This window comes from Bufo gargarizans, chromosome 10 (genome assembly GCF_014858855.1).
Source record: "Bufo gargarizans isolate SCDJY-AF-19 chromosome 10, ASM1485885v1, whole genome shotgun sequence".
Lineage (NCBI taxonomy): Eukaryota > Metazoa > Chordata > Amphibia > Anura > Bufonidae > Bufo > Bufo gargarizans.
In genome coordinates, this window is record NC_058089.1 from 119,732,032 (window position 1) to 119,745,271 (window position 13,240).

At 45.5% G+C, this 13,240-nt stretch overlaps 1 protein-coding gene across 1 annotated transcript in view; it reads right to left on the bottom strand.

Annotated features, from left to right (window-relative positions):
* The window catches only part of LOC122920116 (DNA topoisomerase I, mitochondrial-like), an 86,503-nt gene that overhangs the window by 32,816 nt on the left and 40,447 nt on the right, over positions 1 to 13,240 (bottom strand). The window contains exon 8 of the mRNA XM_044269326.1: positions 29 to 151. Coding sequence (XP_044125261.1) covers positions 29 to 151 — 123 coding nt within the window. The remainder of the gene's footprint in view (positions 1 to 28; positions 152 to 13,240) is intronic.

Here is a 13,240-nt window from a genome sequence, read left to right on the forward strand (position 1 = left end):
CGAAGTCGTCAATCTACATGTATTTTACCAGTTTTTCTTCCTTGGTGCGATTTTTTCTTTCATCTGTTATCCTTTTGTGATAACCAAATATTTCGGTAAAGTCGCACTTCGCCAGATCGGTGATCACCATTCGCTCCTCCAGGGTCATTTCCTATAAGACAAACACAGTCATTTGGTTTTTTAATAATGTGCCATGGAAATTAAAGTAAAATCTGATCACAGGGCCTTTCACCTTAAAGAGGAGCCGCCATCTCTCCTAACTTGTCCATTTTAGTAGCTACTTGCGTTTGCAGCAAGACCCTGATGGGAGTGGTAGTGGCCCTGATGAGGAGCCATGGTGTACTCCCTCAGGCCGTCACTCCCTGGGGTCAGTGCAGTGAACAACCTGTCGGATCCGTCCTGCCGCTAGGTCAACTTGTGCCCCGGACTGCTGCTCCGTCCCCATTGACTATAATGGGGCGCAGTTCCGTCGGCAGCATGGCGAGAGGCAGCTGTACTAAAAGTACGACATGCAGTACTTTTAGTCCTGCTGCCCCTCACCGTGCTGCCACCGGAACTCCACCCCAATTATAGTCAATGGGGACGGAGTGGCAGTCCAGGGGCACATGTTAACTAGCGGCAGGACGGATCTGACAGGCTGTTCACCCGCCGGACTCCCCTGCCGCTAATGTGAAAGTATCCTTAGGAGAGTCACAAACAAGGCCAGATTGAACTTAACAGTCTCTTTACTGTGTACACAATAGGAGTTGTAGTAAATCTAGAAGTTACCTGTACACAGTGCCTATTCCTCCCATATGTCCAAGCATGAGATAGGCAGTTAGATGCAGCAATGGCCCTCTGGTTATTCCTCTTGCTAAAATCTGTTACTAAGACCTCTGGCTTGCATGTACAATCTGGCAACAGTAGCTGTAGTGTCCACTAGTCTGGAGTGCATAGGGTGTCTTAACTTGTTTCACCTCTGCAGCAGCAGGGTCTGGATCATTTTACCTTCATTTTTTCAATCCCCGTCAGCTGAAGAGTTAAGGGGGCGTGGCCTAACCAGATCTGGGCATGGCTTATCCGGACCTAGAAGTTGATTTTTAACTTCATTTTTTCAATCCCCGTTGGATTAGGAGTGGGCGTGACCTAACCAGATCAGGGGCATGGCTTAGTGGGACCTGTGGGCAGGGTTTTAAGTCTTGAGGGTGGACACATTGTGGCAGGGGGCGTGTCTGGGCTCCTTCCTGCAAGAGTGACGCCCCTCTGGGTACCTTACTGGCTCATTTGCATACCAAATAAACTGGATTTTCAGAGGATAAAAACATCTATTGCTGGAACAAAGGCACATCATGAAATACGGTACTAAGTGCTATTAGGCCATGGCTTTACTTCAATAGCGATTATCCTGGTGACAATTCCTTTAAAGCTCACCTACAGCAGTGAAGAAAAATGGCTGGGTTGTTATGGAAACCTGGAGTAAAACTGTATGTGAAGGCTGGAGGACCTGCGAGCTTCTATTGGCTGATAAGGGTCATGTGACCAAGTTCTATTGGCCAATACATTTTTTGGGAATATCTCAGGAACGGTACATCTAAAACCCTTCCCGACACCTAATGTACCTGTGTGCCAAATTTCGTCATTGTAAATGCAACGGTACGGATTCCTTTAGCGGACATACATACAGTACATACACACATACACAGCTTTATATATTAGATTCTGTTGGTCTTTATTGATCATGTCCTCAATGCTGAGAAATACAGACAGATACTTAGTTTTTAGTTTGGGGGGGGCGACTGTATGCAGAACCATTCATTTCAACGGGTCCGCAAAAAAAAATCTCAAGTTACTCTGCATGCATTCTGTTTCCGTTCGTCCGTTACGCAAAAAAAAATATAGCGGGTCCTATTATTGTCCGCATTACGGACAAGGATTGGACTGTTCTATTAGGGGCCAGCTGTTCTGTTCCGCAAAATACGGAATGCACACAAACACGGATCACAAAATACATACGGTCATGTGCATGAGCCCTAAGAACCATCTTCAGCGTAATGAAGAATAAGGAGACCTGGAAGTGATGACATAGCTTCCACAGAGCCCTGATCTCACCATCATCCGGTCTCTCTGGGATTACATGATGAGACAAAAGGATCTGAGCAAGCCTACATCTACAGAAGATCTGTGTTTAGTTCTCCCTGCGGAGTTCCTTAAAAAAAACGGCGTGCCAGAGAACCTCGAAGAACGGACACAATTTTGAAGGCAAAGGGCGGTCACATCAAATACTGATCGGATTTAGATTTCTCTTTTTTTTCCCTTAGTTTATTTTAATCAATTAACAAAAAAGTATTAACACTTCTATTTTTGAAAGCATTCTTACTTTGCAGCATTTCACACCTGCCAAACTTTTGCACGGCAATATTATATATACACAAACAAAGCCATAAAAACAATATACTTCGGCAATCCAAAAATGTCCACATCTCCCTAATTATGCATCAATTATAAGATAATGCAAAGTGCTGGATGTGATAAATTAGTGCTAATTGTTACTGAGAAAGTAAAATTACCCGGGAATTAGAACCCGCTAAAAATCCAAGTGAGCGTCGGAAAACCAGAATAATTAAAAATCATAAAGCGAGATCAGACTCGCAGTCAAAGGTCCTGTCCTCTATAAAGGTTTTAAAGGGTGCGCAATTCCATTTATTTCAAATTATTCCTCTTGGCCGGGAGTAAATGAGATTATAATTCTGAGCCGATGACTATTGTTAGGGCCAATTGATTAAGAAATGGAAAGGAGCACGAGGGGAATTAATGGAGCATTTTACACATGAATGCCACAAGGGTATTTTTCTCAAACAGCCGTACACATCGCTTCATTATAGTCAGTGCTAAGGAGGGTGCGAATAACTCTTCACTAGGTCTCTGACTTCTATAGTTCTAATTTACATTGGCCACCCAATTAATATCAGGCTGAATATTTCAACTCCAAAAAACTAAAATTATAATAAAAAATAAAAAATAAGTGTGCTATGGTTACCTAAAGTAAGAAAACTTCCAGATTGCAACCTTCCTTCACTCATTTTCAGACCCCCTGATTTCCAGTTTACAACTTGCCCCTAGCTTCAGACTTCTCTCCCAGCTGGATCTGTGTGTCCAGGATGCTGCTGCCTTCCTCCTAAAAACCTATCCTGCATGTGCTTTCCGCCTAACCAAAGCCCATGTCCTTAGACGCCCTCCCCCATCCACTCTCTGATCTGCAGTGTGCAACCTCTTCCCCTCCGTGCTGCCACCTGTAAGGGCCCTTTCAGACGAGCGGGTGTCTCGCAGCGCAGCACCCGGCCTGAACTTCCAGCACTGCCGGGGTCGCATAGCATTATATTGATTTATGATGCTATGTAACCCTTACAGTTCTGGAATGTGTTTGGGATAACAGTGACATATTTCTGTCACTGCTAGGCTACATGCACATGACCGTTGTTTTGGTCCGCATCCCAAGCCGCAGTTTTTGCAGCTTGGATGCGGACCCATTCAACTTAAATGGGGCAGCAAAAGGTGCTGTCCGCATCCGTTGCTCTTTTCCGTGGTCCGCAAAAAATTAAAATATAACCTGTCCTATTCTTGTCCGTTTTGCGGACAAGATTAGGCAGTTCTATTAATGGCTGGCCATGCCGTTCCGCAAATTGCGGAACGCACATGGACGCCATTCGTGTTTTGCAGTTACGCAATTTGCGGACCGCAAAAAACACAACGGTCACGTGCATGTAGCCTTATCCAGTACATTCCAGACCTCTAAGGGTTTCACAGTCAGGAAGCAAAGGAAAACCACAAAATTAGCATTTAAAGGTATGTTCACATGAAGTTTTCAGAATCAGCGTGAAAAAAATAAAAAATAAAGTCTGCCTCCCATTTTTTTTAATTTTTTTTTAAAGTATCTTGCCAACCTTGCCCATCGAAACAGTGCAAGGTGGTAACAGATTAACCCCATTCAATAAGCCCAATGCAGACCTCGAGGTTCAGCCTCTGCTTTCTGGCATGGATTCCACGGCAAACTACTTGTTTTCTGCTAAGTATTTTGCCCATGTGAACATACCCCGACAGGCATTGAGGCAAACCACGCGGCTACTATGGGACCCTAGGAGAGAGGGCATATTACATTTGTCGTCACCCGCTTTGCTGTTGGGTGGTGAGAACCTGTGAAGGCACTGATGTTGGCAAGGTAAGGGTGAAATTGGCACCATGGTAACTGGCTGTTTTTTACCCATTTGCCCAACAAAGGTGGCAAAGGGCAATTTTGGTTACTGATATGGGGCACCATTCCTCTAAGTATACCCCTGTTGGCTATGAAGAGCTGCACAACTATCAGACATCTAGTCATGGGTGACTAGTTCAACATCATTACAAGTCTATCAGTGTCCAAAAGTAGATACCATTGGAACTGGTTTCCAGTTGCATCCATATAACGTTGACAAAATGAAGTCAGAAAAAGCCCCAAGGAGCAAAAAAACACATTGCGGCAAAATAAGCCTCGGGAGCGGTAGATTTTATGTATACTAAAAAGGCTTTACCGAGGGCAACAAGAAGTGCTAAGTGGTTTGCACCAAGGACAGTAGGCATTATTCCACCATGTCAATCTATTATGATTTTGTTTCCTTTAATCTTAGAAAATGTTTCTTTCTTTAGAAATCCTGCTGTTTAAGCGATTGCTCTTCAGTTGTCTAACCAGGGTGACAAATATGAGAAGTGTTTGACCGGGGCCCATGCTGTGCTGTAAATAAGGTTTAGTTAAGGATTAAGCGATCGGAAGAAGCCCTGACAATAGCAGGAGACACCACTTAACTCCATAAAGTAAATCCTGTAAAACGGTGAGTGCACACAGGACCGGAAAAAGTCCACAAAGGACCTTGAGTCGTGATGAAACCATTACAGAAAGCTTAAAGGGACACAGTCACATGAAATAAGCAGTCAGATCTTCCAGCATCATGTTCTGAAGGAGGAGGAGTTAAGCAGATTCTGTAAAACATGTCACTTATTTAAATCTCTAATGATTCTGGATTTAGAAGTCCAGTGGGGGGTCCTATTAGTGACTAGATGCCATATTTTTATGTACTGAGATATATGGCAGGTTGTCCACTCCTGGCCCACGAGGGACACAGAGGGAAGCGCAGAGGCCCACGAGGGACACAGAGGGAAGCGCAGAGGCCCACGAGGGACACAGAGGGAAGCGCAGAGGCCCACGAGGGACACAGAGGGAAGCGCAGAGGCCCACTAGGGACACAGAGGGAAGCGCAGAGGCCCACGAGGGACACAGAGGGAAGCGCAGAGGCCCACGAGGGACACAGAGGGAAGCGAAGAGGCTGTCGAATGTCTGTTCAGCTTCTCTCCGGTGAATAATTCTAGCAGCTCCTGCTAGTGAATTTCCCACAAAGGCTGTGTGTGAGGCTGGCTGTGATTGGTCAAAACTTCTGCCCAGCAACAACAGCGAGGGTGCACAGAGGATGGGACCTGTCCTAGGTTGCTAATATAGCTTATATGTTTATACAGCTAGACCTGCCAATAACCTTAATACAGTTCCTATGTGTGTTAAAGACAAAAGCAGACTTATTTACAGTGACTTCATGTTTAGATGTCATAACTGTTATATATTGTGTTCACAGTAGCAGAAAAGAGAATATGCCTTTAAGATTCATTATATGGATGTGAGGTAAGCTCAATGACACAGCAGAAACAGAAAGCATAGAGTTAAACTGTTGTTGCTGGACAGAAGTTTCGACCAATCACAGCCAGCCTCACACACAGCCTTTGTGGGAAATTCCCTAGCAGGAGCTGCTAGAATTATTCACCAGAGAAGCTGAACAGACATTCACTCCACTAAGAGCTGTGTTTTATGGAAGCAGAGAGGCCAAAATAGGTATTTAAAACAGTTATATGTTTCTACTGTTAGTGATTAGAACTGTATACTGAACCAGTTATACTTACAGTTCCACCAATTTCAATAGCAAACTACAAAGTTCACAATCCAAATTCCATATTGTAATCCAAATAGCATACAACCATACCACATCATATTCAACCAATCTGCAAATAGTTACTGCTAACTGCATATTGCAAATTGCGACCAAATTTAGCAAGTGAGCTATTAGTTAGACCTCAGAGATCATAAAAAGTGCTTAAATAAATAACTTAAAGTGAGAATACATATACTCAAGAGAAATATAGCCACCATTTTATATGTTGAATGACAAAATTAAACAGTTGAACCACCGTCTTATGCATACCGCCATCTTGTGATATCTTTACAACACGTGTTATTCACATGGACTATCTGCTGCAGTGGCGCAGTGTTATATATGAAGAAAAGTTGACGTTAATAAAGAAGTTATTTCAAGCATTTGGTGTGCTCTTTACACCTACTGTTTCCATAGAAAGGCGCTAGAGGAATTACAGAGTAACACAGTCTGGTTAGACTAAAAGTCAGAGATATCAGAATTCTTCTAATGCTACAGCGCAAAAGGCACTTCATAGTGCCTGCCACAAGGGAAGCACAAGATAAAGACAGTTGGGTGGTACGAGATACACCATGTGGAGGCACCGGAGACCGAGCAGGGAGATGAGACATTTTATCTCTCGCTGTCTAATCTTCCTATCCTCCATCCTGATGTACTGAAATACATTCAGACATATGTTTTCCCATAAAAGAGGCAATAATGCAACCTGCTCAGTTCATCCTTTATAATGATTGCTTGCAGCGTAAAGAAACTTCATAATTACTTAAAAGGCAAAGCAGCAAGATATATGTTTGCCGAGGCAGGCGCATGGAGACTCTGGTGGCCTGGCTGAGATGAGCAGCATAAATCGTCTTGTGCTCACTATTTTATGATTTCCCAAGGAAAGCCGTGCAGCTAAGTCTGCAATTACAAATCTTTCATTTTGTACTGAACGTTCCTGCGGCTGACAGAGAAAAATAAAAAAATAAGTTTGTGCATTTGTGTTGAACACCGGTTTTGTGCCAGAGGTGATCCGATTCCTCATCTGAAGTTCCACCTCCAAGGTCTCTGTAGACCCAAACTCAATCACATTCCTCCGAACGCAGCTGTCCACATTACCCACAAGACTGATGGCTTTTGGACAGCCAGACCAGAGGTCATTAGTGTTTTGCCAATACCTGGACATAAATTTGAAGTACGCCACAATGAGAATGACTGTGGCAGCAAAACACCTGATGTGCGCTACAGGTGAGGGAGCTTCACAGCTGAACAATCCCCAGTGTGATATCCAACAGAATTTTTTTTTACTGGGCAAAGTGGGGGACTGGGACACACCGAAAATGTGCAGTACAGAACTAACCACCAACGATGAAGGCCATTCCTGAACCTATAACTCCAGCAGCAAGTCATCTGTAGTACGCAACGTGGTCTACAAGGAACTTCATGGGCACTGTTACGGTTGGGCCTTGCTAAGTTTTAGGACCCGAAATACACAACTTAGGGCAATAGGCCTATCAAAACTGTAAGGACAGGACAGCTCCCCAAATCTACCATGTGCACTTGGTGGAGTTGTGGTTGTAGGACACAGACCGTCTCTGCAGTTAACGTCATCTTTACTGCCAACATGGAAAAAATATATGGTCTCACTGGCGGCCCAGCTAACAGTTTGGGTTCACACAGCCATTTTCTCATGTAAGCAATCCATTAAATGTTGCACAACTATGGTACAACTTGCAGGGCAACAGTGGCAATGGTCACTCTTGCGTCTCGCCAAAATTACTCTTCCACTTCTTCATCCTCAGGCAAATGTCTACTGGACTTTCATGATTCAAGGGCAGTAATGCAAAAATTATGTCTCTGTAGGACCTCCTTAAGGTCTACCCATGTCACCAAAGAGTCTCTTCACAGCTTCAACCCATGGAAACCAGTACACCACCTTGTGCCTCCTGCTGCCGTATCCTGGCACCCTTAGGCTAACTTGTGAGCTGGCGTGCCATGTCCAGCGCATACTCAACCTTTACATTCAAAACGGGGGAACACAAGATCCCCAATTCTTGTGATCAATAGCGGTCCCAGCAATCAGTCCCATCGATCTGTTATTCCCTATCCAGTACCATTTGTAAGCAGATACGCCTTTATGAGCTGCTGGTATCTCCCTTTGAATACTAAGGGGAATCTTCTCATCCTCCCAAACGGTAATCTGGGTATTTATGGCCAACTCATCTGCTATCTTCCTTTATGGTCCTTGAGGTCCCCGATTTGATATAAATTTAAATTTTTGGGGCATTTTATTGCATTTAAGACCGTTGTACATATTTAATTTATTCCAAATGGTTTTGTTGGCAAGTCGTTATTGAAAGCTATGAAATATTTTGCAGATGTGACGAGGAGGAACTTCAAAGGCAGACTTGCCTTTTGGGAGTCCTACTGCTAGACTACTGTTCCATACTTACCAACATTCTTGGACATTTAAGCCCCATCCCTAGGCACCGTGCCTTGCAGAGCTAGCTCAGCCGAACATAATGATGCCTTTCACTTGGTGATCCGCTGCTCCTGTCGGGAGAAGTTCTTTAAATCCACATGCAAATTAGCAGTTAAGTGCACCGAGGGTGAGACCAAGCCACTCTGTGCACCCTCTGTCTTCCTGCTTCCTCTGCCAGCCAGTCCCCCTCTTTCTTGATTGACAAGGCCAGGCAAGAGGACTATGTAGAAACCTGGTTATGTCAATCAAAAAGGAGAGGGAGGAGCTGGCAAAGGAAGCTGGAAGAGCAAGGGTGCACAGCGTGGCTTGGTCTCACCCACGGTGCACTTAACTTTTTATTTACATCTGGATTAAGAACCCTTTTTCTGCAGAATGAAACAGTGGATGACCAAGTTAAAGATAAATACATTCAGCCATGGGAGGACTGGGAACTTAAAGTGGCCGTCAGGGGTGCACCTACCCTTTCTGCTGCCTGAGGCGAAAACTGAAAAGCCGTCCCCCCATGCCAATTTCTTAACCTAACCCCTTGGCCACAATGAAAGCGCTCATTGCCCATGGCCCTTGCGCTGCCTCTCTTGCCCCTACCTGGTGCTGCCCGAGGTGATCGCCTCACCTGGCCTCATTGGTGTGGCACCCCTGGTGGCCGTGGAAAAAACCTAAAAGTAGCCCCATGTTGTAGGCCAGTCCAAGTTGACAGAAGGTAGGGCAATACAAATAGGCAGGGCCAGCAATACCACAGTGCAGCATAAAATACCCCCCCCTCCCCCCAGTGTACCAAACGCCACAGTGCAGCATGAATTACTGCCCCAGCAGAACCAAATACCTCAGTGCAGCACAAAATACTGCCATCTTTGCCATAGTATTCAACTATATCACCATCCTGTGGAAGACAATACAGTTGAATTCAGTAAGGCACCTGCGGCTGCTGGCAAGGTACAGAAGTACCTGATACTCCTGGCATTAATTAACGCTTAGAGCACCAGATTGTAATGTACCCAGCTGGTGGCTTGAGGACAGCTTGGGTGGCTCCTTGTGCATCAGCCCACTGGAAAATTTCCCTGTAGGGTCTATGGCCAATACGCCCCTGCATTCAGCTGAGCATGGTGCCAGGTATAACACTGAATTTCCTGCTGACAGACTCCCTTTACATACTCATTTATTTCACGGTGAGCACGACCGCATTAGTTTTGCTGATCTGCAAAACACCAGTCGTATGCATGCCGCCATTTTATTTCCAGCTCCTGAAGAAATGTCCTATCCTTGTCTGCAAAACAGACAAGAATAGGACATAATCTTTTTTGCAGAGCCATGACATGGACATACAGATCCGGACAGCACTCATTGTGCCATCTGCATTTTTGGCGACCCCATTAAAACGTATTGGTCCGCGTCCAATCCGCAAAAAATTGCAGATCGGATGCGATCGAAAAACAGTTCTGTGCATGGGGCCTAAGTTTGCACAGTCTAGGAACTGGACAGGATTAGTAAGATCTGCCCCACTGACTTCTCGCCAAGTGCACAAGTGTGGCCCTTCTACAAGAGCCCAGTAAACCCCACCGCGACTCACCGACTATAAACACCATATTTCGGCACTGTCCTTTTGTGGTCTGCAGTTCCTAAACAGAGGACAATGTTATATCATTGCCGTTTATAACAACCTCTACATTAATATACCAAAGCCATCTGCTGCATGCCGACAGGTCAACCGTCCTGGAGCCTCGGCACATGGCGAACAGCCAGAAGTGGCACTGACCCCGACAGCTCCATCTGCAGCCTTCAATAAGTGATCTGTACCTGAACGCCCAAACTAAGAGCGACATATCCCACAAATCCCTCATTCTCGGCTCATATCTGCATCGTTGCCATTTTGGTGTCTTTCAGGTTTAAAGAGCAACACCGCCTAAAATACAAATGTAGGTTCTCATGACCCTTATGAAGTACTATAGTATAGTAATACCGTAGAGGGTACAAATGAAGCAGACTCCCTTTACAGAGTAGAGCTGTATCCTTTCAGTTACATAGCTGGTGTGGATTACCCTTTGGATGAGTTCAGGGGTGTTGCTATACCTTTAAGTGCTTGCTTTACATGCTGCATGCATGTTGAATACCTCCTCAGCTAGTCAAGCCCACACCAAGCAGAAGATAGACAGAGCAGAAGATAAGTACCTGCCAGATTCTCCAGGCATATGATAAGCAGAAGAGATATTGATCCCTGCCACATATTGCCAATACCTGCTGGGACCTAAAGGACTATTGCTGTAACTCCTGTGGATTAATGCTGCATTAAGTAAAGACAAGTTGAATTATATCACAGGTTTGGATCTCATTTACTGCTACCAAGTTCCTCAATTACTCCTACTAGCAACACTCATTTTATTGCAAGTGAGCCAGGATCCAGGAGTCCAGCCGTACCCAGGTAGGAGACACTGTTGACCTTACACAGAGACACTATCCCCCCTCTGGCATTCCTCACCTGGTACGTGGGTTATTACATCTTAAAAGGGCCCTGCAACAGTATCCTGCGCACATTGCAATTGGCGTCACAAACAAACCATAGACTTCTATACATCTATCCTGACCCACTGCATAGTTGGCCACTGTACCACGCCCCGGCTCACTGCAGAAGCTGTGCCATGTGCTTCCTCTTCTCAGGCCTAGAAAGCTTCAGAAACTAAACTAACATATCATTGCAAGATCTGCAGAAGGAGAAAGACATAGGAGAGGAAGAGGAGATCTGCATGGCCAAGCACTGGAGTCCTCAAGGAAACCTGCTACTACAGCCATTCAGACTTTGCTGCTGTGGGAGACAGTTAAAATATGCTTCACACTCATGTGACCTAGCAAGACGTGCCTTCAAAACCCTGTATCCTGCAGTGGACACTACAGGCAGCTAATAATGCAAGAGTACTATTGCCCGCCATAGATTCTACTGAGAGAAACTTTAGCAGGAAAGTGTACAAAGAGGGCCGTAACTCCCATCCTTACTTGTTACTGGGAGAGAACTGCACGGTGTACAGTTGGAACAGTGTTTTAGCTATAGTTGGGTATATAATTACTATTTTGCAGTACAGTTTAGGCTACTTTCACACTTGTGTTCGGAGCGGATCCGTCTGGTATTTGTACAGACGGATGCGCTCCTATAATGCAAACGATGGTATCCGTTCAGACGGACCCGTCTGCATTATATTTTACTAAAAAAGTCTAAGCACAATTTGTATTCAGACGGATCCGTCCAGACTTTACATTGAAAGTTAATGGGGGGGCGGATCAGTTTGAAAAATGCACCATATTGTGTCACCTTCGAACAGATCCGCCCCCATTGACTTCCATTGTAACTCTGGACGGATCTGTTTGCCTCCGCACGGCCAGGCGGACTCCCGAACGCGTTCGGGTGTCCGCCTGCTGAGCGGAGGACAGACGGTGCCAGACTGGTGCATTCTGAGCGGATCCGCATCCACTCAGAATGCATTAGGGCTGGACGGATCCAGAGCCTTCAAACAGAGAAGCCATTGTGAGAGCCTTCAAACAGAACTCACAAGCGAAGCCCTGAACGCTAGTGTGAAAGTAGCCAAAGAGACGTTTATTCTTACAACATACACTGACTATTATCCTCCACATGCCCTGCCTTGCATCCATACAGACACTCATCAAGGGCTCCCCAGCTACCAGGAGCCCTAGAACCAGAGTGTGCCCCTAACCCCTAGGGAAGAAAGGGGGCTCCCTCCTTTCAGTGCATGGCCCAAGGAAGCAACATGGCGAGGAGAGCCGAAGTAATTGACTGGGACAGCCAGAGACACTAACCACTCTCATCCTCCACTCTGGCTCCTCCCAGGCCACTGAACAAGCGGCGTGCATAGCACACATTACAGCCTTTCTAGAAGGAATAGCTTTAATAGGCCTCAGGGAAGCCACTGTCCACAGTTCAGTCCAACTCTGGCCAGGTACTCTCTCAGCCCATGGCTTCCAATGTAATTCAGTCTCTGCCACCAGTAGCAGCACATGCGCAGGTGACTCCAACTAGCACTACACGAATTCACTACCTCACTGATGCTGGACTCCAATCCTCTGAACCCAACAGGCAGTCAGGACACTACGTTTCCCGGTGACCAGCGACTGACCGGGTTTGGCGGTGCCACCACAGAGCAGCCTGTAGATGATTTCCACCGTGGATTCCAACCTTTTACAATGCATAGGGTGTAATCTACAGCAGAAGTTTGGATTCTGCTTTGCATGGCCGAACCCAAGGAAGCTGCTGGAATTTTATTAAATATTACCTCAATAGAAATCCTCTAGAGCATGAAATGTTCTTCGGAGCGACTGTCTGCTCTGACTATACAGTAGTTTCCAACCTGCATTCTCCATCTGTTGCAAAACCAACTCCCAGCATGCCCCGATAGCTAAAGACTGTCAAGGCATGCTGGGAGTTATAGTTTGCAACAGCTGGGCACTACCACTCAGAGGACTCCTGTTTGTTAGGAGGACCATCTGAACATGGTTCTATATCCTGATGCGCAGGAACACATGGCCGGAAGCCGCACATCTGCTGTGAATATATCGCACTGCCAGCATACATTACTTTGTAGTAGATTTGGGTATTTCTAAAAGACAGATTCTGGAGAAGAACGCCCATAGGATCAAGGAAGAGGTAAACGGTGGTTTGCTGTACCCGAAAAAAGATCAGTTTAATATGTGGGACTCCAAATTCGTTTACCGAATTCGTAATCGAAGGTGGAGACACGTGGGATGCCGAGACTATAGTCCGAGACATGTGGGACGCTGAATAAGAAACTTACCA